This window comes from Myripristis murdjan, chromosome 12 (assembly GCF_902150065.1).
Source record: "Myripristis murdjan chromosome 12, fMyrMur1.1, whole genome shotgun sequence".
Classification (NCBI taxonomy): Eukaryota; Metazoa; Chordata; class Actinopteri; order Holocentriformes; family Holocentridae; genus Myripristis; species Myripristis murdjan.
In genome coordinates, this window is record NC_043991.1 from 7,414,453 (window position 1) to 7,441,652 (window position 27,200).

At 41.4% G+C, this 27,200-nt stretch overlaps 1 protein-coding gene across 1 annotated transcript in view; it reads left to right on the forward strand.

Moving 5' to 3' along the window:
- The window catches only part of ank1b (ankyrin 1, erythrocytic b), a 109,308-nt gene that overhangs the window by 57,792 nt on the left and 24,316 nt on the right, over positions 1–27,200 (forward strand). The window contains exons 6-33 of the mRNA XM_030065578.1: positions 82–180; positions 1,329–1,514; positions 1,908–2,006; positions 2,863–2,961; positions 3,228–3,326; positions 4,231–4,428; positions 5,354–5,452; positions 6,242–6,340; positions 7,008–7,106; positions 8,137–8,334; positions 8,895–9,002; positions 9,229–9,327; positions 9,717–9,914; positions 10,982–11,080; positions 12,456–12,554; positions 13,510–13,608; positions 15,683–15,775; positions 16,001–16,073; positions 16,267–16,287; positions 17,866–17,989; positions 18,134–18,197; positions 18,724–18,836; positions 20,314–20,538; positions 21,282–21,436; positions 22,172–22,383; positions 24,659–24,863; positions 25,567–25,663; positions 25,852–26,080. Coding sequence (XP_029921438.1) covers positions 82–180; positions 1,329–1,514; positions 1,908–2,006; positions 2,863–2,961; positions 3,228–3,326; positions 4,231–4,428; positions 5,354–5,452; positions 6,242–6,340; positions 7,008–7,106; positions 8,137–8,334; positions 8,895–9,002; positions 9,229–9,327; positions 9,717–9,914; positions 10,982–11,080; positions 12,456–12,554; positions 13,510–13,608; positions 15,683–15,775; positions 16,001–16,073; positions 16,267–16,287; positions 17,866–17,989; positions 18,134–18,197; positions 18,724–18,836; positions 20,314–20,538; positions 21,282–21,436; positions 22,172–22,383; positions 24,659–24,863; positions 25,567–25,663; positions 25,852–26,080 — 3,588 coding nt within the window. The remainder of the gene's footprint in view (positions 1–81; positions 181–1,328; positions 1,515–1,907; positions 2,007–2,862; positions 2,962–3,227; positions 3,327–4,230; positions 4,429–5,353; positions 5,453–6,241; positions 6,341–7,007; positions 7,107–8,136; positions 8,335–8,894; positions 9,003–9,228; positions 9,328–9,716; positions 9,915–10,981; positions 11,081–12,455; positions 12,555–13,509; positions 13,609–15,682; positions 15,776–16,000; positions 16,074–16,266; positions 16,288–17,865; positions 17,990–18,133; positions 18,198–18,723; positions 18,837–20,313; positions 20,539–21,281; positions 21,437–22,171; positions 22,384–24,658; positions 24,864–25,566; positions 25,664–25,851; positions 26,081–27,200) is intronic.

Below are 27,200 nucleotides of genomic sequence, written 5' to 3' on the forward strand. Positions count from 1 at the left end.
GGTGTGTGTTGGGGTGTGTGCGTGGGACGCTGTGCTGATTTTGTGTGTATAACTCTGCATAATGTATGTGTGTCCTAACAGAAAGGGTTCAGTCCTCTCTACATGGCAGCGCAGGAGAATCACATAGAGGTAGTCAAGTTCCTGCTGGAGAACGGCGCCAATCAGAGTCTCCCAACAGAGGTAAGGAGCCTCTCCTGCTGAAGGGTTTTCGTGAGCTCTGCAGAAGCTATTTCGGGTAGTCATATGCCTCTTTTCGTGTCATTTTATCAGGACTTTAGTGATAGTTAATGAGGTGGGTACACTGCCTAAGTATGATGGCAGATTGCTAAAAAGGAAGTGGGTGTACTCTCCTGTATATTTCAATGATGCATGTGGAAAAGTTGCATCGGGAAGTGGGAGATAAGCATATCGTCCCATCCCCAACAGCTTGTAGGGAGCAAAAAAAGGAATAACAACACCCGTTGACGTAAATCCTCATAACGGGCAAGAAAAATACTCAAAAAAAGGGACAAAAACAGGAAAAAAATGAGAGAAATCTTGGCAAAAGAGGGTTAGGAATGTGCAATCGGTGCTGAGCGTGCAATTATCAACTCAAATCACATACAGTCAGTTAATTAAATGACACCCAATCAAAATGAATCAATGTAAAGTAGCACAAAAAGTTCAACCGAGTGGGTCACGGCTAAACTTTATTGTTTGCCTTCTACCACTTTGGTCAGATTTGGACTCTTCGTGAAAAGGGTTAAATAGAGTTATAGCTGTGATCTTGTGACATATAATTTCCAATTCTTCAATAGTCTTCACTTGGAATGGATGGAAGACGGTTTTGACAGTTTCCAGGTCTTTGAACATGTGGAAAAGCATCAAAAAGCATCAAAACATTTATTAGTAATACCAATATCAGCGGCTTGGTGTAAAAGGTCTAGAACAGTGAGCGGGAAATCTGTAATCCAACAAGTCAGATCTACCAAAGCATGGAATTTTACCATTGAAAATGAACAGGAACAGGGCTTCTCAATGCTGTCCTGATGCCAGTCGAATGGACAAATGTGATCCAGTACATTTCCACCCTCTCTGTGTCTGTTCAAACAATATCATCTTACATGATATCAAATTCTCTGTCTCCCTCTCCGCCTTTCCATCCATCCTCTGCTTTACATCCTCATTCCCAAACTGCCTCTCTGATTGTTTTTTTTTCTGCCTCTTCCCACCTCCATCCCTCTTAATCCCTTCATCGATTGTCGGCTTTCCTCCCCCACAACTCTTAACTCCCCTATTCCCCCCCCCCTCTCTCTTGTCCGTCAATTGCCTCTCCTCCCCGTCCTCAGGATGGCTTCACTCCTCTGGCCGTGGCCCTCCAGCAGGGCCACGAAAACGTCGTCGCGCTGCTCATCAACCACGGCACCAAGGGCAAAGTCCGGCTCCCCGCGCTGCACATCGCCGCGCGCAACGACGACACGCGCACGGCCGCCGTGCTGCTGCAGAACGACCCCAACCCTGACGTTCTCAGCAAGGTACGCGCCGGCCGCGTCCGTGTGCATCAACATCACCACTCAGTTAGACTCAACATGCAGAGGCCACCGTGTTGACCGAGACAAATAACAGCAGCAGTGACTGGATTATACAAATTTGGTTGATCCAGAGGATGCAGTAAGGTGTCATAGCTTACTCAATAAGCAAAGTATTTAGTATGAAAATACACATCAAGCAAAAAATATATAATTATGAGATCTTTTTTATCTTATTGTGTGGCTGTTGCTCTGCCTCTCCCTCCTTTTGAGCTGCTTTTGTGTCGAGCAGTTTGTTACCTTCTACTTTAAAGTGCAATATAAATAGAGTGTAATTATCCTTATTTTATTCTCCTCCTGCCTCTCTCTCTGTCCCTCTCTCTCTCTCTCTCTCTGCAGACTGGGTTCACTCCTCTCCACATTGCAGCCCACTATGAGAACCTGAGTGTGGCCCAGCTGCTGCTTAACAGAGGAGCCAACGTCAACTTCACCCCCAAGGTCAGTTTATCTCCTCTGTGATCTGCCAGGATCAATCATTACACCTTGAAGACACGATCGGTGTGCTGATAGAACATTGTTGTCTGAAACGTGTGTGTTTCTGTGTGTGTGTGTGTGTGTGTGTGTGCATGTGTGTGTTTGGGGTTGGGGGGTATGCCAGAAGCTTTTAAATGTGCTGCCTCCAGTGCTTGGAACAAGTTGCCAGAGGTTTTTAAGCGTGATAAATTGGTTCCCCTTGGAGTTTTTAAAGTCATTGTTGAAGGACTTTCACAATGAGACCGCAGGCTGTCTGAGCTTCAGTTAGATCCCTTTTATTGATGCGTATTACACAATATATTTTGAGGATTTTGCAATTTGGCTTTTGTTTGATAGTTCTCACGCTGCTGCTCATCTAGGCCTGGACTCCTTTGAAAAATAGATTATTAATCTATAAGGTTAAATACTTAAAAACAAACAAAAAAAAGATAATGGACTTTTTTCATTTATTTTATTAGTATGGCTTCTGTATAACTATACTCTTCATTTTGGTGTTTCTGGACAGTTGATATGTGACAAACTTTCATGTAAACTGTAAAGTGGAGTTTTATCTGATCTGGAAAAGTGATGATATCTTTGATATTTATCTCCCGTTCGTGGCCATGTCAGTGTATGTTAATGCTCATCAGTTTCAGTTTTCAAACTTATAGTTCTGTATTATTATTAATATAGACATTTAGAAATGTAAAGAATATTCATAATCAAAATGAATTATTTAGTTGTTCAGTTTTTAATTTCATTTGTTTCTTTATTTGTGTGAGAATGCAGTTTGGAAACTTGCTGTTGGACACTGAGGTGACTCATTTCTCTGCTTCTCCAGAATGGCATCACGCCTCTTCATATAGCCTCCAGGAGAGGCAATGTGATCATGGTTAGACTCCTGCTGGACAGAGGGGCGCAGATTGATGCCAAAACGAAGGTAATGGACTGAACGTCACTCCTGAGTTTGTTTTCCGTCCCGCTCGGCTCTGCGCTGTCCCGCTGTGCTGTGCACTCCGCGGTGTTTTGTCTACAGTCGAACTCATTGACACTTCTCGAGTGATTTTGTCGGTTTCGGCGCGCTTAACGCCTTCCTGCTGCTCATGCTCCTCGTCCGTCTTCTTTTTCTCCTTCTCCCTGCCGCTTTTCCCATCTCTGTTCGTCATCTTGTTTCACACCTTTCTAATTTCTTTCCCTCTTTTCCAGGATGAGCTGACGCCTCTCCACTGCGCGGCCAGGAACGGTCATGTCCGCATCATCGAGATCCTGCTGGACCAGGGTGCCCCCATCCAGGCGAAGACCAAGGTAGATCAATGAATTGAATGTCAGGATGCAGCTCCTGTAAAATTTTTTATGTTTTGAAGCAATTTGCATCAACTGACCACCATTCAAATCTGTGGTTAATTCATTAAGAATATATTCAAGGCCATCAGGAATTCAATGTTTGAAAGCCTTTCCTTCAAAACTTGGGCACCATGACGCCCTGGCTGAGGTCCAGGTGAAGGCGGTGATGATCAAGCCTTTTTGAACCCAACACACTGGAGAACTCAGCAACTCCGAGCCACTTCAGCCTCCAATTTGCACGCCTAGCAGTGATCCTTGCCACAAGCATCCCCGCTGACTGCCTGTGTTATTCACAAGTTATTTTAGTATCTACTGGATTATATTCCCTCTGCAGCCCCTGCCTCGCTCACGCCTCGTTCATATTAGTATCCTGAGGCTAACTACTTAAGTTATTAACTGGAGTCAATCATGTGCTGTATGCTTACACAGGCAAATTGAGAGTGAAACTGAGACGGCTTCCATGAATGAAAAACAGGCTTTGGCCCCATATTTTAAGTTTTATCACCGTGCATCAGCTAGCGGTTGTCAAGCCCAATTCCCATCCATACACACAGAGCCAGGCGTGTGAAGTAGACCCGATTAAGCGCTAAAATGAGGAACAGAAAACCATATTTAGCTCTTTGTCTTTCCCTCTGTTGTGTTGTCTCCCTCCCTCTCCCTCTCTCCCTGCCTCTTCTCTGTCCATCTGTTCTCCTATTTCAATTCCCCCTTTCATCATCCATCCCTCCGTTGTGTCCATGCATCTCTCCTGCTCTTCCTCCTCGTCTCCCTCTTTCCTTTATTCTCTCCCCGTCTTTGCCTTTCCCTCTTTCTCTCCCTCTTTCAAAATCTCTTCCCTCCTTCTGCCCCCTCCCAACTCTTACAGAATGGTCTGTCACCAATCCACATGGCAGCCCAGGGGGATCACATGGACTGCGTCAGGCAGCTACTCCAATACAACGCCGAGATTGATGATATCACACTGGACCATCTGACCCCTCTTCATGTAGCGGCCCACTGCGGGCACCATCGCATGGCCAAAGTCCTGCTGGACAAGGGGGCCAAAGCCAATGCAAGAGCACTGGTCAGTGTCTCATTTTCATTATTTGATCAGTTTACAGGGCGACGAGATCAAAGAGATGGCCTGTCGCCTTGGTACCAAGAGACGTTCCTCATTAGGAGCCAGTTTTATCCAAAAACGTTGGAACAATTTAGGCAACATAACAAAGAAATGCCACATGCCTAATGTAGTGCTGTGTCACCAGTTTATGTGGTAATCACGACTCTTGCAAAAACAGATTTTATCATAATGCAACATACATGTAACATTTGCTACCGCTCATGTTGATGTTGACTTCTGGCAGAATGACTACCAGCCATGCTAAGCAAGTTTCGGTATGGTACAAACAAAGTTGGAATTATGGGATTATCCTGCACAAACGTTTCCTTAAAAGGATGGAAGGATGTGTCCTTTACTGCTCTAATGGGTCAGTCCTGGTAGCCACGCTTTTCCCGTATGCCTGTTATTTTTTCCTCGCAAAAGCAAAGACATAGCTGCACAAATGCATCACATAACGTTCAGTTAACATTAGTTAGGTCTGTGTTATCCAGTGGTTTGCACTTTTGTGTGCCTGAAATCCCTTACAAACTAATGCAAAGGGTTATTTTATGTTTATTTATCTATATATATTTTCATCTTGTTTTTATTTGTTGGCAGAAATGTTATATTTCATCATAGTTTTTGTCAGTAAGGTTCAATTTTGCTCTAGTTTTCCATTCATTTTCGATTTTGTAAAAATGTCACTGACCCTTGACACACTGACACTGAATATTTTTCGTCGCAGTTTTTCGTCAACAAAATTGACACTGGCATGATGTAGCTGTAGCTGCTGATGTTGCACATAATGCCAATAAAATACTATACAAAATTAAAGAAGAAAGCTTGTGATTCCAGCATCAGGACTGGAGACACATGTTCTAACTCTGCACCGTTTTCGTTGTGTGTCCAGAATGGCTTCACTCCTCTCCATATTGCCTGTAAGAAGAACCACATGCGCTCCATGGACCTGCTGCTGAAGCACTCTGCCTCGTTAGAAGCCGTCACAGAGGTGAGAGGATGATGCTGCGGCGACAGAAAAGGATGTGCAAATATTACCTCCTCTCTGCACATCAGAAGTCAATCTGTTTCAGTGTTGAAACTTGTTTAGCGAACAGAAATGACAATAAAAACATTAAATTCATATATACCCTGTTCCCTGGACATCGCTGTGAGGTGTGGTGATGTTTTTTTAAGAGAACTGTAAGTGTCTCATAAATGGACAATGTTGTTGTAAGCAGATGCAGCGTAACTTTCCTTTGTCAAAATGATTCATTACAATTTCAAAAATGGATGATAAAATTTAATTGTAAGTGGAGATTATTCAGCATTTCCTTTGTATTCATTTAGCATTGGTGCATCGCCATGGAGAGGAAATTGCCACCACTGCAAAAGAAAATGTGACATTAAAAGTAAACAGTGTAATTTAGTTTTAAACAGAAACTAAATTAATCTAAAATTAAAAAAAAAAAAAAAAGCTGTGGTCCAGATGGTTTAGAGGTAATGAATAAATTGTGATTAAAGGCATCTTTATCAATAAAACCTCTACTCGACACATAACTTGACCCAAACAGTGTCAGATATGGGATTAAACTAGAATAATCAGTCAAGTTCCAAGCCCTGGCAATAATATTGATAGAATTAGGATCAATACATCAGATGTGATTAATGAGTTAGCCTTTCACTTTGCTATTAAAATGGTGGCTAAAATGGTGAAGCCTGATGACCCTTTCTTTCTGTTTTTCCTGTGTGTGTGTGTGTGTGTGTGTGTGTGTGTGTGTGTGTGTGTGTGTGTGTACAGTCTGGTCTCACTCCTCTCCATGTAGCATCATTCATGGGTCACCTCAACATAGTGAAGAACCTCCTCCAAAGAGGGGCTTCACCCAATGCTTCCAATGTGGTGAGAACTCGAACTTCACACCATAGAAATCAGTTTCTCGCTTTTTTTTTTTTTTTTTTTTTTTTTTTCAGTTTTACATGAATAAAACAAGTGGAAATTTGTGCTAAATATTTTAACATGCTTAAGAAAAAAACCCTTAAGTAGATAAGCTGTGCTGTGTCATGATCGCATTTTATTCACTTATTTTAAGAAAAGAATGACTTTCAGACTAAATCCGAAAACGAATAACTTGATAAGACTTTTTTTTTTTTTCTCTGTTGCAAAATCAACAGTTAACAATAACATGATTCATTTTTTGGTTTTGCCAATTCAAAAGCAAATCAGTACTGTTATTCCTTGACTAAAATATGAATTTAATCTGAAACACGAATCATCAATCTTGATCCTTATAAGGTAGATGCAAAAAAAAAAAAAAAAAAAAAAAAAAAAACGGTAGAGAAAATGCTCCAAATGCTCTTTTTTTTCTTTATTGGATGACATGCTATGCATTCTCAGTACTGAACGATTAACAGGTGACATTGTTTCCCGATAATGTGCAAAAGATGTGAGAGTATGAACGTCTCATACTCATGAAGAAGTTTGTACTGAGTCGAGTGACACATTACGCTGCTCTTTGTGTTTGTTTGTGGTCTGAGTGCCTTGTTTTGTGTGTGTGTGTCTCACCCAGAAAGTGGAGACTCCGCTCCACATGGCGTCCAGAGCAGGGCACTGTGAAGTGGCTCAGTTCCTGCTGCAGAACACAGCGCAGGTCGACGCCAAGGCCAAGGTACCAGCCGCACTTTCAGAGGTGTCCTGTCCCGAAGCTAATTTTGCAAGATGTAGCTGCAGGTTGACAAATAATAGCATAGAACTATCTCAAATATTGCATTTACCTTGATATTGCAGCCGTTTAGCTTAGGATCATTCAAAAGTGTGGAGCAATAGGTCATCAGTTAGGCAGAGAAATAAGTTTTATTTGATTTGATAGGTGGAGGAGGAGACATGTTGAGATTTTCTTCGTTGTAATTTTTATTTAAAGCCCACCAGTGCAGCATCATTTCCTAATAAAGATACACTCTGTGTTACAAAAACATACTACATACAAATACTAAACTGTACCTACTGTAAACTAATTTCCATAATATAGTGATTTAGCAATTAGAGTGATAGTGATGATGACTGGAAGCGCAGCATTGCCACCCACGGCAGCATCATGTGACCTTGATAACTTGACATCTTCTGTCGCCTTCCAGCTTGGATTTCAACAGCTAGTAAACAAGCGCAGAACATGCATTCAGCTTATTTTTGATTTTTCATGTACTTCTTATTTTAACGACGCACGGCACTGTGTGGACCCCAGGAAAAATAGATGTTGCATGTGCTCTCAGCTAATGGGGATCCACTTGAGTCTACTCTTGAGTAAACTGCATTTTCATACTTTTACAGCGTGAACACAATACACACTCAAAACCTGCTTAGAATGAGCGTGTCATGTGTGTGTTTCTGTTTTCCAGGAAGTAAAAGCAATGGGAGGTCATGCAGACTTTAATTACATAAGCATGGCAGTCCAAAGGCTGCAGTTTAATCCCAAGGGCCTAATACAACCAAAGTGTCCTTTATCCACCATGTAGAGTAATGCACACTGTCCTCACGTTTAGGTTTAGGCTGTGAAACTGCTGCGATATTAAACAACAATGATATTGACCAATATATTATTAAGGTTGCGTCTGTGCCCATAGGCCCGCTCCCTGCTGATCCGTGCAGCCTGTTTTTCCTGTGGCAAGCATGATTTAACCTCTTTCTCCCCCTTCGTTCAGGATGACCAGACACCCCTACACTGTGCGGCCCGTATGGGCCACAAGGAGCTCGTCAAGCTGCTCCTGGAGCACAAGGCCAACCCTGACTCAGCCACCACCGCAGGCCACACACCCTTACACATTGCCGCCCGTGAAGGGCATGTTCACACCATTCGGATCTTGTTGGACGGAGCAGCACAGCAGACCAAGATGACCAAGGTGGTGTAGAGACCATTAGACAGAAAAAAACATGTTTCCTTGGTGCGACAGTATACACTTAAATACCAAAAGGATGGTGCATATTGCATTGATACCACTGAACTGTATCCTGTTTTTCAGCAGCAGCGTGCTTTGCATGTGTTTTTGCTGATTGGAGAAGCTGGAATCAGACAATTTGAAAATTTTATTCTTAAAACTTATTCAAAATGACTCATCAGTTATCAAAAAAAATGTAATGTCAACTAACTGCTGACTAATCACTGCAGCTCTGCCTGCTTTATATCTTTGAAATTACCCCTTATTCTCATTCTTTCACACTTGAGTTTCATCACTGCTGGGTAATTGTCAGTAGTTATGAGCACCTTGCATGGTTTAAAAAAAAAAAGAGACAAGAAATCCCTTTTGCTTGTCTGCAACAATACATAGTTTTGTGTGGCAATACATAGTTTTTATCCAGCAGGGGAGAGTGGGTTGCACAGCAGCAGTGGTCAATGTGGCAAACAGATTTCTCATTTTTTATTTCATTTATTTATTATTTTTATTTTATTTTATTTTTTGAGCAGAAAGGCTTCACTCCCCTCCATGTTGCCTCAAAATATGGGAAGGTAGACGTGGCTGAGCTGCTGCTGGAGCGAGGAGCGAACCCCAACGCAGCTGGGAAGGTGAGAGTCCACACTGTGTTCCCTGCAGTTTAAGTGTGTGTGCGTGTGTGTGCGTGTGTGTGTATCTAGAGTGATTCAGCCTGAAAGCATGAACCATCAGAAATGCTTTGAGGGTAGCAGATGACTGATAGCTTGTCCTTACTGTGAGTTTGCTATATAAGAGTTTGTCATGACAGGGTGCTTTATATTGTGATATTGTGTGTGTGTGCGTGTGTGTGTGTGTGTGTTTCAGAATGGTCTGACTCCCCTTCATGTGGCCGTCCATCACAATAACCTGGACGTTGTTAAACTCCTGGTCAGCAAGGGAGGATCTGCACACAGCACTGCCCGAGTAAGAGACAAACACACACACACACACACATGCACGCACACACAAGCATTGCAAAATGGGATGAATAAGGATGTATAACACATTAACCCCTGAACACTCTCATGCATGATTGATTTTTTACATTGTGAATGTGTCAAATATGCCAGAAAGCAGTACCCACTCTTCACTTTTTAAAGGGTTTTAGGTCAATTAAAAGTCAAAGTGGCTACACTGCAGTTTGTAAATCTCTTCCTTCACTCTGTTGTGCAAAGACACTTAAGTAACCCAACTGGAAAATGCAATGATTGAGCCCCCCAGTCCCACTCAACAGTCTGTTTGTCTGTCTGTTCATCTGTTTATCTGTTTATCTGCATGTGTGTGTGTGTGTGTGTCCTTGTTTCCCTCTACAGAACGGCTACACTCCCCTGCACATAGCAGCAAAGCAGAACCAGATGGAGGTGGCCAGTTGCTTGCTGCAGAACGGGGCATCGGCCAACGCGGAGTCCCTCCAAGGCATCACGCCCCTGCACCTGGCCTCCCAGGAGGGACGGCCCGACATGGTGGCCCTGCTCATCTCCAAACAGGCCAATGTCAACCTGGGGAACAAGGTGTGGAGTTGTGTTTACGCGGCTGCTGGATGAAAACTTTGAACCTTCAAAAATGATGTAAAAAACAATCTTGTTATCAGATCAGTAAGCCTTTATGAGTTTTTTTCAAGGGTAAATACATTTTCTTTTGGCTTTGGATCACTGTATCAAACTTCACTTCAAAATAAAATGAAAGAATAAAAAAATGTCATATATGTCTATTTAAGCAACAATTAAGTAGAACAAGTCACAATTGGAAGAAGAAATCACTTACCATTGTGCACATTTTATTTGAGCACATGGGAGATCTTGGTTTTGATGCATGCAAATAATTAATAATTTACATAGATTGTTCAGTTAATGTAAAAGCAGAAAAGTTACAAGGTGAATATGGTTTAATGGTAACACTTAATAACAACAATTAACGTTCGTTAATGCCGTAATAAACATTAAGTAACAGTTAACTAACCATTAACTAATGTGTCTAAGAATCATGCACTAATGCTGTTTATGCAAAGGTATTAATTTATATGTTATTTAAGGGCTATTGTAGATATTATTAACATTAGTAAATGTCATAATAATCATTAACAGTTAATTAACCATTAACGTTAATTGTTGTACTCTCATTGTAAAGTGTTACCGATTTAATCATGGCTCATGGTAAGCTGTCACTCGAGGATTAAAAAAAAAAAAAAAAAAAAAAAAAGCACTGGACTGTAAAAACAGGCAGAAAACAGGTTACAGAGCTGAAGGTTAAAACCCCACTTGACCACCGGTACAGCTCTGTGGCTCATTTTCTGACATTGAACGATTAACAGTTGATAAGTCACCATTTCTCATTTGGAAAAAAAAAACAGTTTGGAATTTTGATGAATTGGTTTGAGTATGAATTCATGGTCAAATAATGACTACAGGTAGGAGTGCTCTGTTTGATTGTGAGGTACTGTGCTCCTGATGTTGAGGGTCCAAACCCAGTTAATCCTGTCATCACCTCACCTGTCTTTTCTGTTTCCCTCAGCTCTATAACGTCTGTAAAAGTTGTATTAAAATAGGACTAATTGCTCATGTCTTCTCATGTCTTGCAGAACGGACTGACCCCTCTGCATCTGGTGGCCCAGGAGGGTCATGTCGGCATCGCTGACACCCTGGTCAAACAGGGAGCCTCTGTTTACGCTGCTTCTCGGGTGAGACACACTGCCTCTGCTGGCACACTGACTGACACAATAGGTGTTTTTTTTTTTTTTCATTTTTTTTTTTCCTACTTTTTTTCATCCAAACAGGCAAGGCAAGTGTATTTGTATCGCACCATTCATGCAGAAAGCAATTCAAAATGCTTTAAAGAGGCATATAAATACATTAAGAAGAATGAAACACTGAGAAAGAATGGGCAAAAAAATTTACTTTATGATTAAAAGATGGATACATGTGTGTTTTATTGGTAAGCTGCAGCAAACGATGATGATTGAAGCCCTGATTTAAATGAGCTGAGTGTTGTAGCGGTCCTCAGGTGTGCAGAAAGTGTGTTCCACAGGTGGGGAAACGCTGCCTCACCCCGTCTGGTTTTGGTTCTGGGGACAAATAAACAGGAAGTGTATTTGACGTATTTGGGTTAACCCAGAAAGCGGGGAGATTTCCTTTTGTTCATCAGATAAAGCGCACCAGGATAGAAACGCATCTGACTTCAGGTTTCTCTTTTGTTAGAGAGTATATAAAGTAGGCAAACTCTAGGATGTATGCGTGTGTGTATATGTGTGTGTGTGTGTGTTACAGACAGAGAGAGAGACCTAATTCAGCCTGATGTTTTCTGTAACCCAGTTGCTGACATAGCCCATGCTGACGTATTTTATGGGGGTGCCGTTGACATCCGGGAGGTGCTGTCTAACAAACAGACATGAAAAACAACAAAATTTAGGAACATTTGGGGAAAAAATAATAAAACACAAACATAAAAAAAAGATTTGTTGAAGCTGCATGCAATCATCTTATGCAAATTAGGTTATTTTGAAGGTACAGATGATGAAGCTAGCCTTGATCTTTATGATTATGTCTGTTTTGCTCCTATATTTTTAGTTTTTGTCAACCATGCAAACTTATTCATTTCACAGTGACCATTACCTGTGAGTCACCTGTGAGTCATGACTGCAGTGAGGTTTTATTCTCTATTCAAGTAGAATAAACATCCTGGAGACAGAGAAACCCATAGTGGGGGATCCCCTGCGCTAAAATAATGCATAGGGCTTCCTCCAAGCAACAAAACAAGTCATATTCATCTTAGAGGAAAATCATCCCCTGACATTCACCAGTCAATATCTCTGAAACATCAGGGGTTCGGTAATTGTACGTGGTATTGTTTTGTCGCCTAAATGCCAGCGTTCAGGATGTGAATCGCTGACTGTAGCAGCTTTTTGATTGTTTGCTGCCAGCGCATGTTTTGACAATTTCTGATGTATCATGTTTATACATGTTTATACATGTTTACACCACACACAAGCTGTCTGTAATGAGGCAATAATGAGGCCATTGAACAACAGCCAGCTGTCTCCCTGTGATTCTTCTCAGATGGGATACACACCCCTTCATGTGGCCTGTCACTATGGCAACATCAAGATGGTGAAGTTTCTTCTGCAGCAGCAGGCTCATGTGAACAGCAAGACGAGGGTAAACTCTCCTTACACACACAAACACACACACACACACACGCACACACACACACAGATAGATACGTGCATATTCTTATTTAAAGGGCAATGACTGTATTTATTCTTACATTCTCACTATACAAACTGATACCTCATAGCTTGTGGTTTGAAATGCACTCACTTTTACCCTTTAAATTTCCCTTAAATTTCCCCTTAAAGCTGTAATAAGCAACGTTACATACATTTTTATGGTAAAGGACCCCTTCCAATGTCAGTCATTACTGTGTTGTTTCCTTCCACAGTACAATTTAAAGCCACCCTGTGGGTTTTTCCTGATTTGAGTTTTCTAAATCTCTGCTCACCTCCTCCCTACTCCATTCAAAGCTTCTCTGAAACTGCACATTCTGCAGCACCACATATATCCAAATTTCAGCTCCATCGCACGAATGGCTCTTTCGTTGCAATCAGCACTGCAGCCAGTGAAACAGTTCATTCAGAGCAGCTTACCATGTAGCTGAAAGTCTGCAGCTTCATCACATTTTCAAACTGGAGGTCAGAGACAAAGTAATCCTTGGAGAAGAGTCTTGTGACAGTAAAGATGTAGCCCCCATTTCCATCCCCAAAGTTTGAGCTCTCAGCACCCTCTAGTGGTCAGAAAATGCTTAGTGCAGAAAGTTTCTTTGTTTTTTTTTCCCCATACTTTACAGCAGTGTCACATAAACACTTTGTGTCTGCTGGTTGCAACACCTCATTGAAGCTACATCCTGATTCCACTGAGTGAAATATTCTTACTGAAGCTGTATGGCTGTGACATTACATCACACAGAAAATATCTGCATGTCTTGTGCATCATTTTATACCATTGTGCCTAAAATCTAGCAGTTTTTTATCCTGTTAATTGAATTCTAACCCTAACTCCGTCACTCTGGACCCTGCGCCTGTCTGTCTGCTTCCCTCTGTCTTGTTCTCTCCAGGTGGGCTACACCCCCCTCCACCAGGCAGCTCAGCAGGGCCATACTGATATTGTCACCCTGCTGTTGAAACACGGAGCTCAGCCCAATGAAATTACCTCGGTGAGATACGTTAATGAATATCTGTTCCTCTTTTATCCTTCCTTCCATCTCCAGGCTCTCTCCTAACCCCTCCTCGCGGTCACAAAGCGATATGTGAACCTTGTAGCAAGCAACCCACTGACAAACAAACCCAATTATAATATGTGCTATATGATGATTGAAATGCTCTTAAAGATGTTTTCAGTTTTCTTCATCCAGTTTTTTTTTTTTTATCCCCACCACACGGTATTTTATCACTTCTGTCTCATCCCTTCTTCCTTTTGATTTTGGTTTCTGTATGTGCATCATGTTAGCATTAGGCATCAGATCTCCAGTGACATTCAAGTTGGGGTTAAAGCTGCTCTCAGTTTTACAGGTGAAAATGTTGACAATTTCAACAACAACAAAAAAAACTCTCTAATTCCTCTAATCCAACTTTCCTGTTCACTCATTTCTTTCATTTTTAATCCAGAAGTTACCTTTAGAGAAACTAGTGTTGCCTGCAGTAAAGAGGGCTGTATACATATGCATTTTGGTGATGTCATCGCTGCTGTAGAGAAAGAAAGCCGTACTGAGTGCACCGTCAACTCAAAAATCATCACAGACATGCAAACTACCATTTACATCTGTTGAAACGGAGATGACCAAATGCACAAGTTGCATTTGGATCCTGTTTCTTGTTCCCTCAGGCACAGCAGCAACATGCAGCATGGCTGACACTGACACAACATTTCCAGCTTATATGTTACATGTTCTTCATTTTGCCAGCCAACTCACTTACTGACAACATCCACAGCAACATCACCAAGCTAAACCGACAAGTCAACAACCCTCCAGTTCAATGCCAAGACGTCATTTTCTTTATAACTTTGTGATTTAAAAAAAAAAAAGGTAACAAAATTATGTTTTTAATTTACAGATTGCTAAATGTAAATTAGAAAGAAGCACTCAGTAGAGGACATTCCTCCGCCAACACCATGCAACTGTCAAGATACGCCACCGCCACATGTTCATCAAAAGTTAATGACGCCCACTGCCATGCCCCACTTTTGCCAGTCAGTGTGAAAAGCGATCATGTGCCTCCGTGCCACATGACCAGCCTCTCCACAAAGTTTCATGATGTTGTGCGAATCCATTATGAAGCCACACGGATTGCCCCACTTTGGCCAGTCAGTGTGACAAGCTAATCAGTTCTTCCTCCGCCCAGTGATCAATGTTTCCAATAAGTTTCATGCAAAGCCATTCATAATTTTTTGACATTTCCTTTGAACAAAAAAAACAAACAAACAAATAGAGAGACAGGCAGAATGGGTACATAAATAACACCCATCCAACTCTGTCGGCGGAGAAAAAAAAATAACAAGTTAGGCTCCTCATTACTGCAAAAAGGTAATCTGATTACTGTAACTGGTAACACTTTACAATAACAGCACAACAATTAATATTAGTTACGTTAGTTAATGCCGTAATGGTTAATCAACTGTTAGTTAATGATTATTATGGCATTTACTATTGTTAATAATATCTACAATAACCCTTAAATAACATATGAATTAATACCTTAGCATGAACAGCATTAGTAAATGATTCTTAGACACATTAGTTAACGGTTAGTTAACTGTTACTTAATGTTTATTACAGCATTAACTAACATTAATTGTTGTACTCTTATTGTAAAGTGTTACCCTGTAACTTGTTGCCCATATCCACCAAACTGATGTCTACTACTGACATAATGATAGATTTTGTGAAAGTGCATCTCATCGTGAAATAACACTGAAATTTAAATTGAAATGTCTTTTCCAAAATATTACAACATAGTGATCTTTATGACCTTTATGTTTTTCTCAAATTTGAAGTCTTGAGTAATGACGTCTTGGTCGTGTTAACAGAATGAAATCTTAGTTTCACATTTTTATGCTCATATACATACACTGTATACCTTACATTTTATTTTTTTGTTGTTACTTTTTTACATTGTTTTGATAGTTTTCCCTGTTTTATCCTTGCTCATTTGTGAAGCACTGTGTACATTTTGTTTCAGAAAAGTGCTCATGTAATTACTTATTGACACATGTTGTGTGATTGTCTGCAGAATGGGACGTCTCCCCTGGGTATTGCGAAGCGACTGGGCTACATCTCCGTCATTGACGTGCTGAAACTGGTCACCGAGGAGTCCGTCTCCGTGGTGAGCGGCGCATGATGCACGGCTCGCGCGGCCGCAAACCACGCACACGGCCTTGACACGCAGCCATTACTCACGTTTTCAATCAGTCTTGCTCAAGCATCCTTGCAGAAAAAAAGTTCAGCTCTCACGTATGAAAATAATTTAAAATAAGTGATGTTTCCATTTTCTCTTCCTCTGTCCTCTGTCCTCGCTCTGCCTCTCCGTAAATCTCTGCTCTCGGCACAGATCACCACAGAGAAGCATCGGATGAGTTTCCCAGAGACAGTGGATGAGATTTTGGATGTTTCAGAAGATGAAGGTACGCTGGCGGACTTGGCTCGCATCATAAAATACAATCACTTGCTCAGATTGGCAGTTCATTTTCAGCTCTGACTCTTGGTATTATGGTAGAAGAAAACTGTTTGGGAGGTAAATTGACATATCGAAGTGCTACCATGAATTTAAATTTGTGTATGACTCTTTATAACGCCCTTTTTTCATTTGTTTTGTAGGGGTTGCCCAGCTAACGTTAGGTAGGATTGTGTCTGTATCTCTGCTTTGTCCGGTCCGGTGGCTAGTGAACTTGTGCCTTCATTGCAAATGCACTCTCTCATTTTCTCTGTGCATCTCTAATCGTCTCTCTAATCCGTTCCTTTGACTCCGCTGTCAACTCAGGCCCCCGTCGTCTCCTTTTATTTTCATTTCTTGAGTGTATTCTCAGTCTTTTAGCCTTCTCTCACTTTATGCTCTCTTTTCTCTCCCACCTCCTCAAAGATTTATTTGGAAACAGTGTCTGTTTTTCATCGGCATGTTTGTCATGACATTTTCCTTTTTTTTACCAGCGTTCAGCGTACATCTGTCCGTGGACTCTTTACTGAACTACAGTGTTCCAGCATTTAAAAAAAAAAAAAAAAAAGACAAACAGCTCCCTTTCAGTGCAGTGTCGCTGTTCCTCCTCCAATTTGGAAAATGAGAACTCCTCCCTGCAAGCGACTCCATTGATCAATAAGCCAATTAAACACACGCTGTTCCCCAGCTGAGACACAACCCGGCGAGCAGCTCAAACACTTGCCACTTGCTCCTTTTTTTTTCCCGCTGTAAATAATGTCACAATGAAACCGCAGCGTCTAAAAAAACCTGCCAGTCCAAATCAATTTAAACACGTTTTCACAGACAGCCTTCACTTTTGTTCCTGTTGTGATTGTTTAATTTATCGATTTAATTCGTTTTCTTCCATATTTGATACCCGGAAATTTCACCTGCTTTCATTTTCTGTATCGTTGTATGTCTGTGAACAGCTTTCTGTCTTGCTGTCGTCAGTATGATGATTGTTACAATAACAGTCCTGCCTTGATAATTGATATTTTCTCCCACGCAGAAAACAACCATCCCCACATGTGATTTCATCTTCAATGGGCATGCTCACTAAAAAAAAAAAAAAAAAGCTGTTACCAGGTGCCTTGCAGTTTACCGTCCATGCAGTGTCTTAAGCCGTGTTAATATTCACCGTCTCCTCTTCTTTCACTCCATTGGTCTCCATTGGCTCTGGTTGTTGTCAGTTTGACTCCATTGCTTGGACCAAAATATTTGAGACTGCTTTGTGGCCGTTTTTGTTTTTGGAGTGTCTTTCTTTTCTGTGGGATCATGAAGGGACGAGAAGGATGGTGGTGTAATGATCAAAAAATAACTGCCTCTGTTCCAGCATTCCTTAACACACTGCAATAAATGTCCATTTTAAATGTGTCATTTAATTTGTAAACCCTGTTTTTTTTTTTTTGCCATATCTGGTTCAACTTGTTTCAGGAATTTTCTTGAATGAGCTCACGTTTAATGCAAGTGGAAAGATTGGAGTTGTCACTTATGTCAAGAAAATTTTTGAAACCAAGTCCAGATACATTGGAAAAGAAGAAAGAAGCTAAGAAAAAATAACATTTCGAGATTGAATGCAAGATTATTTTGAACCCGATACTATTTTGCTCTCTTTCCCCTGGTCTCCTCCATTTCTCCCTTAATTCTGTCTGAGCTCATTGCAACCTTTTCTTTATCAAACCTCCTTTTTTTTTCCTGCGCTCTTTTTCTCCGTCTTTCTGACTGGTCTGTGCTGCCAACAGGAGACGAGTTGCTCGGGATGGACGGGGCGCGCTACTTGAAGCTTGATGACCTCAAAGACCAGGACGATGACTTCCTCTCCCCTAAAAAGACCCTCAGAGACTTTGAGAGTGGCTTGGGTACCACGTAAGTCATGGCTGTGTGTGTGTGTGTGTGTGTGTGTGTGTGGGAATGTGAGTGTGCATGCAACATGGATCACTGATCTTTGTTTTCCTGAAGCTTTGTCGTCATTCCTCGTGTTTTACGTTATTGTCCCTTCCTCTCCCATAGGCCTTACTCTCCTGCAATTCCCAGGATCCCTTGTGTTTCCCCTGAGACCGTTCTGCTGGATCAGGTAGGCTTAGCTGCTCATGTTCTCTGACAATACATTGGATTTTATAAGCTTTGGTTTCTCTGTCCTGTTAAATACACAGGTTAATGGGAACATCTTTTAGATAGTAATAAATCTGCTGATATTTAAATTGCTCTGTCTTATTTAGATTTTCCTCTATTTTTGTATTAAAGGTCAATTTCATCTACATCACCGGCTCTTTTTCCGTTTTACTGCCTGAGTCTTGCTCATTTTTTTTTTTTATCACCTCCTCTCTCTCTCTCTCTCCTTTTCTCTGTCTTTTTCTGTCACTCAGCCTTGTCATTCTCTCTCACGTTGTCCTCCCCTTTCTCATCCACTCCTCCGCCTCCTTTCTTTTTTTGGTTCCCCCTCACTCTCTTTTCCTCCTCTCCTTCCCGTCTTCTCTCGGTCTCAATCTCGCCTCCCCCTCTGCATCTCGGTGTTTCAACCTCAGCATGTTTTATTGACCTGAAAGCATCAGAATAAACGACCAACGACAGATCGATATTTTCTCCCTCTCTGACCCCAGCACACCCCGGTCCCTCTGCCAAAGGAATATGATGAAGACTCCCTCATCCCCAGCAGTCCGGCCACAGAGACGTCGGACAATGTCAGCCCTGTGGCCAGCCCTATCCACACTGGGTCAGCCAAGAAACACTTATTTCATTTAATTGTTCATTTTTTTAAATGTTCTTTTATTCATATGCATTGTTGCATTGTTTGGGCTGCAGATTTGGTTTATCATGTCGTTGTGATGCTGCTTTCTTAGCCAGGTCTTTATCATATACACTACTCACAAAAAGTTAGGGATATTTGGCTTTCGGGTGAAATTTACGGAAAATGTAAAAAATTCACGCTACAGTGATATTTTATCATGAAAGTAGGGCATTTAAGTAGAAGCATGCACTGGTGATTTCCTCATCTCAAACAATTTCTTGAAACAAAAGCCAACAACAGTGGTGGATATACCACAACAAAAAATGTCAATGTCTCAATAACTTGTCATGTGCCCTCGAGCATCAATTACAGCTTGACAGCGACGTCTCATGCTGTTCACAAGTCGACTTATTGTCTGCTGAGGCATGGCATCCCACTCTTCTTGAAGGGCGGCCCTCAGGACATTGAGGTTCTGGGGTACAGAGCTCCGAGCCTCTACACGGCGACTCAGCTGATCCCATAGGTTTTCTATGGGATTCAGGTCTGAGAAAGTGCAGGCCACTCCATCTGAGGTACCCCAGTCTCCAGCAGCCGTTCCCTAATGATACGACCTCGATGAGCTGGAGCATCAAACACCTGATGTGAATTTTGCCGTTAAACTCCTTGTTAGAGAACAGCAACTTGTGCAAAAAGTACTGAAACATTGAACAGTTGGACATGTGCATTCAAAAGTTTACAGAAGGTCACATTAAGTTCACCTGTAAAGGTTATAATGCATTTTAGGTTCATCCTGAAATTTCACCCGAAAGCCGAATATCCCTAACTTTTTGTGAGTAGTGTATATGGCAGTGAATTCTCAATGGAATAAGCAGGTTAAATCAATCAGTTAAAAATACAGATAAAAAGAAATTGTGTATCGAATAAAAGATAAAATCAGTGAAAATAGGCTAAAAAGTGGTTTGAACACGTTGATGATTTGTGTAGCAGGGGTTTTAGCCACTGTAATTTATTTGGGTTGAAGTTTCCTTTAAGCAGTACAGCTGTTTGCAGATCCAGAGCAGAATTATCCTTCATCCTCCATCGTCATTGCTTGTTTCGATGTTTCAGCTGACAGGTTGCCTTCATCAGGGTGTGTAGGGTGCAGGTGTCTCATTAAAAGCTTGTTTTCTTCACCAGTATTGAAGCCATGAATAAAAGAAAAAAGACGCCCACACATGGATGAATTGCTTTGTCTTATGTGACTTATTTTGCACAAGTCATAAAACTGATGACGACCACATTTGGTCAAAAAGTTGCCGAATAAACCCCAAAGAAAAGAGTAACATCTGAGTATTTATGGTGAAATTTTAAGACCGGATCTGTGTTAGTTCTTGCTAAATGCATTTCTTGATTACTGTAACATAAACAGGAATAATTTTTAAGTGATCGTTGCAGGTGTTAATCATATTTACATCCTTCTCAGCTTCCTGGTGAGTTTCATGGTGGACGCTCGAGGCGGCTCCATGCGAGGCAGCCGACACCACGGCCTGCGTGTGATCATCCCTCCTCGTACCTGTGCCGCACCGACACGCATCACCTGCCGTCTGGTCAAACCTCAGAAACTGACCACACCTCCTCCTCTAGTGGAGGGGGAGGGGCTGGCGAGCCGCATCATCTCCCTGGGACCCTCCAGTATGCAGTTCTTGGGGTTAGTCTGCTCTTTACTTTTGCTTATTCATTTAGAAAATTCACAAAGAAAAGCCGTGGATTTGACTCATTTTGGCTCTTTGTGTGTTTCTTCACATGCACGTGCATATCAGTCCCTACAAAATTTGATAATTTTTTTGTTGGCAATCAAGGAATCTGAATTTGTCCAAAATGCCAAAAATGAAAGCCTATGAGGTGGCTGCATGTGCATTTCTTTAATACATAATTTTCTATCCTCCAAATGAGTGTCTTTCACTGAGCCCTTTATCAGTTTTTTTTGTGTGCAACTCATTTATGAATTTATTCTAGACATTTTACACTCTGACATTAACAGTATTGCTCAGCCCCAAAGTCATATCACTTTTTCTGCACATGAAAAAATGCCTTTCAACAAAGACTAAAAGAATAAAAGGTGAAGTCAGTTAATAAAAGGCTAATCAGTTAAACTAATGATCACTGTGCCACCTAGTGGACTGTAATAGATGTACATCTGAGTTAGAAAATGAAAAGATAATCTCAATGAATGACAGCAACATATGAAATAGAATAGAACAGAACAGAATAGAGTAGAGGATCATTTTCCACCCAAGGCTGAAAAATATTTCTTGTTTATTGCTGTTCATTGTTTTTTGTTAATTTTTTTATTTTAAATTTCCTTACTTCAAAGTGAGTCCTCCTCTCTGTGTGGAGTAAATTCTGAATTCAAAACAAATATTTTCATTCAAGCATCTGTCACGTCCACAGACCGGTGATAGTGGAAATTCCCCACTTTGCTGCATTGGGCCGTGGGGACCGAGAGCTCGTCGTCCTCCGCAGTGAAAATGGGTCAGTCTGGAAGGAGCATCGCAATCGCTATGGCGACGAAGTGCTGGAAACAATTCTGAATGGCATGGATGAAGGTCAGTGTGACGGTAATGGATGCCACTGCAACTCAGGCAGAGCTCCGCGAGGCCTCCCACCGCTGCAGATCAGCGGGTCTGGATTTTGATGTATGACTGTGGAGTTGGAGAACGAGGGGGAGTGGGAAGAGGATACTTTTATTGGAAAGCTGTCTCAGCAGCAATCCACAAGCACACTCACTCTCACCTAGACACACAAAAACACACACATAATTAGAAAGAGGTGACCTATATAGCTGACATGTGCTGGTAGGACTAGTCCAGATTAGAAGTCTAACAACAATGACTAAAGCCAGAAAACACACAAGCAGGAGAATGTTAATGGTTGGGCTGTTTTAATGCTATAGTCTCTACTTTAAACAACATTTATTAAAAGCTGAAATGTGTGTAAAAACTTTACGATTCATTACAGGTACTGACATTATTTGTTTTCATTTTTAACCAAGTAAACTGCTCATGTTAATTTGATTATGAAAGCAGTAAAGATATAAGTTCAGTGTGATATAATGTTGAATGTGGTGAGTTTTATGGTGCTTTGTTGTGTTTTTATATGGTTTCTGCCGTGAATTGTGGAAAAAATAGACTCGAGGTGGGAAAAAAAGCCTCACTTCCGCCTGATCGAGCGCCTCCATTGACACGGGAGCTGAAACGGAAGTCGTCCGCTCTGCTTTCTGTCCCTAACAGCCTCATCAACGCCTCTCTCCTCCTCCTCACACCTGTCCTCCCTCTCTGTAGACCTGGAGAGCCAAGAGGAGCTGGAGAAGAAGCGAATCCGTCGGATCATCTCCACCGACTTCCCCCTCTACTTCGCCGTGGTGTCCCGCGTCCAGCAGGAGAGCGACCTCATCGGCCCGGAGGGAGGCCGGCTGACCAGTAAGCTGGTTCCCCACGTCGAGGCCATCTTCCCCGAGACGGCCGTCACCAAGAGAGTGAGACTGGGCCTGCAGGTGAGGAGGACAGCAGAGAGGATGGAGAGGGAGCAGGAGGAGGTATGGAGAAGGAAGAATAAAGAGGACACAGGCAGAGGAGAAGGATGTGGATATGGATGGGGAGGAGGAGTATGAAAATGGAATTGAAAGAGGAGAAGAAGAAAGAGCAGGTAGAAAAAGAGGAGGTTAATATAGTAGAGGGCAGCAGGGAAGGAGAAAGAGAGGAGAAGGCACTGACTGAGATGGAAATGAAGAAGAAAAGCAGGAGAGGGAGGCTGAAAATGAGGGAGGTGGTAAAGAAAGGATGAGATAAGAAGAAGTAATAAATAGAGAAGGAGAACGGATTGAGTAGAAGGAGGAGAATGTGTATTTACCAGCTCAGAAAAAAAATGTGACAAGATTGATTGTCTGAGGTTCGTTTCTCTGATTTAAAATGCACATCACATAGATTCTATACAGATCAACACCCTCTATAATTGCTTGGGACTTATTTTGCCTCTACAGCCGAGAGAATCTGATGCTATTTTAGAAAACAGGGTATTACCGGAGACAGATGTTTAATTAATAAAACAGCTGACTCTCAGACTTTATGTGGGCCTGTGCCAGGGCTAACCTGCAGCAGCTCCTCATTTGTAATCGGCAAGCCTGAATATTCACATTCTGGATGTTTGCAAGTTTTATCTATATTTTAAGATATGACGCATTCTTATCTCACTGTTACACATTATTTGATGCTTTAACATTTTTTTCACATTTCATAAAAGCTTGTGTAGGTAACTTTTTAGAGTGGGCAGGTTTTGGCAAAAATTTGAACAAAGCCGGCTCCGACAGATTCAGCGGCCTACCTCGTCCCAGTCGCTCCCACACACATGTGCGCTTGTGTTTGCGCTTCAAATGCCAGTGCGGTGGGGAAGTAGGAACTGCTGAACTGTAGCTAAAGTAAACTTTTTTTTTTTTTTCTCTAAGGATGGCAAAGTCATTTTTTTTTTTACATTCTGAGCGGTCGTTTTGGCTTATTGGTTAAGGTTAGGATTAAGATTAATTTGGTTATGTGTAAAATTAGGGAAAGATTGCATTTAATGAATTTAAGTAGGTCATGCCTTTGCCATCCTAGGAAAGGAAAATAAGCAAAATAAGATAAATTACTATAGATAAGGTTGGGCTAGGCAGATTTTTTTTTGGGAGGGGTGAGCTTGCACGGCTGGGGTACACAAGACATGGTTGGACTGATTTTGTGACACTCTCTTGACGTGATTGGCTGTTTGATTGGGTGCAAAAGGATTTTAGCAAATGAGATTATAACTCCAGGAGCGGCCCGGAAGACCAGATTTTTTTTTTCGCAGTGCAGTGGATCAGACCCTCTATGTGTATAATGGTGATGGGTCAAAATAATGAAGGGAAAGCGTTACCTACATAAGCTTTAATACAGTATAAAGTCCAATACAGTATAATATATACAGTATAAAGTGTTACGATACTTGATATTATACAGTAATTAAAGTGTTTCACCTGAGAAGGGCGTCTCAGCCCGTCATGCAATGCTGCCCTGTTTCTAAATTAGCTTTCACAACATGTGCTGTCCTGCCAAACAAGCGCTTCTGGCATCACCGTGGCTGACTGTCACTCATCCAGGCTACCACAGACACACACATATGGGAATTTGGCAAACACACGCCGACCCTAACCGTTCACACAACACCTACGCTTGGCTTGTTTTTCCGTTGCAGAAATATCATGACGGATTATGTTTATTATTACCATTATTATTATTATTATTATTTTTAATCACATATGTTTCAATGTACATTTTTTACGTCATCTGTCACGGCACTGATCTCTGTTATTTAAGGAGCACAGAATTGCATGTGTCAGAGTTTTTTTTCTTTGCCTTATGCTTCTCTGTTTATGTTTTCCTCTTATCCAGCCATTCATCACTCCTCAGTTCCCTGATTTAAGTTGTGAGCCACACTGACTGAGCTGATGCACTGATCTGAGTGGGGTCAGATGTGAAATATGAATTGGTTGCATGTGTGAGTACGGCTGTGAGCTTGATGTTTAAGGTATTGTAAGTGTGTCGTCTGTTCTGTGTTTTGTATCCAGCCTCTCTTTATTCCTACTTTTTGCCTTCATGTATCCTTTTTACTCACCTGTAGTTGTATCACATAATTAGTGAAAATGCATCTTTACCTTTACACATATCTATACATTCAGCCTCTGTTCAGCTCCATTTCCTTTTATCTCACATTTTTGGTCACTCTCCCTCTCATTAATCCCTTCCTTCCTCCCACCGCAGGCGCAGCCAATCCCTGATGAGCTGCTGACGCGGCAGCTTGGTAACCAGGCCACCTTCAGCCCGGTCGTTACGGTCGAGCCACGCCGACGCAAATTCCACCGCCCGATTGGATTGCGTATCCCATTGCCGCCGTCCTGGAGGGAGAGTCCACGGGACGCCGGGGAGGGCGACACCACCAGCTTGCGACTCCTCTGCAGCGTCATTGGTAGGGTCCGGCGTGATGCTGATTAAAAAAGGAAAAAAAAGGTTCACCAAATTCCCCTTTGGTGGTGTTTTCCTGATGTGGCAATTTCCAAGGTATAAGACATTCGAAACACTTCACAAGCACCGCTGATTATAAGACCGGCCCATGAGGTTTTAATCTTATGAACCTCATGGGTTTTATAATCTCGCCTGCTCAATCTGTTGCGTTTTAATACTTTGTTACTTTTTTGTTACATCGAATGAATAAAAATACTAACACAAGGCAAAGGAGCTCGAAATGGGCTATTTAATGCCTGAGAGACTGTGATGTATTCATCCAAATTTCGGTAATGTTGGATGAATATGTCGCATAAAATGAGCAAGTGTGAATATGCACTGCAACGTTGCCCATTTTAACCAGTCATTTAGTCTCATCTTCATTGTTAAAATCTTGTTTTTCTTCAAACAAGGAAAAAAAATCAACTTGCCAAACAACTTGTCTCCAGAATTTCTTGAATCAAGTGTCACCTTCTTGATACTAGTCGGCTTTATTCTGCCTTGGTCCCTGGCTTTTTTTTTTTTTCACTTGTTTCATGAAAAAAACACATTCTACTTCTGAACATGAGACTAAATGACCTGTTGAGATGGAGCTTTTTTGGCGGTGTAGGGGCCAGTTACCTTGGTCATCAGGGCATGAATGACACAGTGTGGTTGCTCTGTACCAGGTGGAACAGCACCAGCCCAGTGGGAGGACATCACTGGCACCACTAAGCTGATGTACGCCAACAACTGTGCCAACTTCACCACCAATGTTTCAGCAAGGTTAGACACTCCACAGTAATCAGCTGGACTCCAGATTTATCAGGCCGATTTTCTGCTCTTGGAAGTGGAAGTCTGTCTGCCCCATATCTGCATTATTTAAAAAAAAAAAAAAAAAAATCTGCCTCTTTTACCCTTCTCTTTTGTATGTCTGTGTGCCTGTCCATCCATTCGTGCGTCCATCCATTCAGATTCTGGCTGGCAGACTGCCCACGCACGGCAGAGGCAGTGACCTTTGCCAATTTGCTGTACCGAGAGCTGATGGCAGTCCCATACATGGCCAAGTTTGTTGTTTTTGCCAAGATGAATGAGGCACGTGAGGGACGCCTGCGATGCTACTGCATGACGGACGACAAGATGGACAAAACCCTGGAGCTCCATGAGAACTTCACTGAAGTGGCCCGCAGTCGGGACATTGAGGTGAGTACGGGCTCAAAGGTCGCAAGTGAGAAATATAAGAAAGGGAAGGTGGGATGGAGGGAAATGAGTTGGTTCAAAATGGTTCAAAACACCTTGAAATGTAGTTTTCTCACAGCAGGAAGCAATCGTGATTAAGTCAAAAAAATAGCTTACCACTTACTTGGTAAAATAATTTGTTACAGCAAAGTACAGTTCATTTGAGTTACTCGCTTGCTTGATTGATTAAGAAAAATCCAAGCAATAAGATGTTAAAGTTAAAGAAAATGCCTTTTTTTCAACATGGACAACTGGTGATTGAACTTATCGACTATATGAACTAGGGGTGTCTATTGGTTAATTTAATTTTCTTGAAAATTTAATATCTAGATGTATAATCTGTACACTGCAAAAAAAGAAACTATAACCTATGAGATAAGAAAATTTAACTTTAGAAAATTTTCTAGTAAGAAAAGACAAATCTTTTTTTAAGCCAATCTCTTTTTTCTAGGTGATTTTTCTTTTTTGTATTGAGGCTATTCAAAAGTAGTTATCTGTGAGTGTATCAGAAAATTCCAATTCACATAAAGTCAATGCAGGGTATTCCTCGTGAAATATTATTTTGGAAAACAGCTGAATGACTACAGATATTGTCAGAAGTGAAAGTAAGGACATTTGCTATTGACATTGTTAATGATGATAATAACTTTATTTAGACTGTACAGTGCCTTTCAGAACATTAACAAAACAAGTGCTTCACAAAAAGAGCAATAAAAAGAAACTGCACATTAAACACATGGTTGTCTGGGGTCCAAGATACCCTGTCGTCCATATCTTCCCTCCTACTCCTCCCCGTTATTTGGGGCATGATGCTGCACATGGAGTGTATTTTGGGGAGCCAAATCGCTGCCAAACCCTAACAAACAAACAAAACATGTTTTTCAAATGGCCTGTGATTCACTAACAAAGGTAGTGTGGTTTGCAAATACAGAACAACATCAGTAAACTAATGTACTCTGTTTTGCAAATACAAAACATGCTTATGATATAAATACATAACATATTTCTAATACTTCATGCTCCAAAACAAAAAATTCTACAAAGACAAAAAATATTTTCTACAAAGACAAGACCATATCATGTC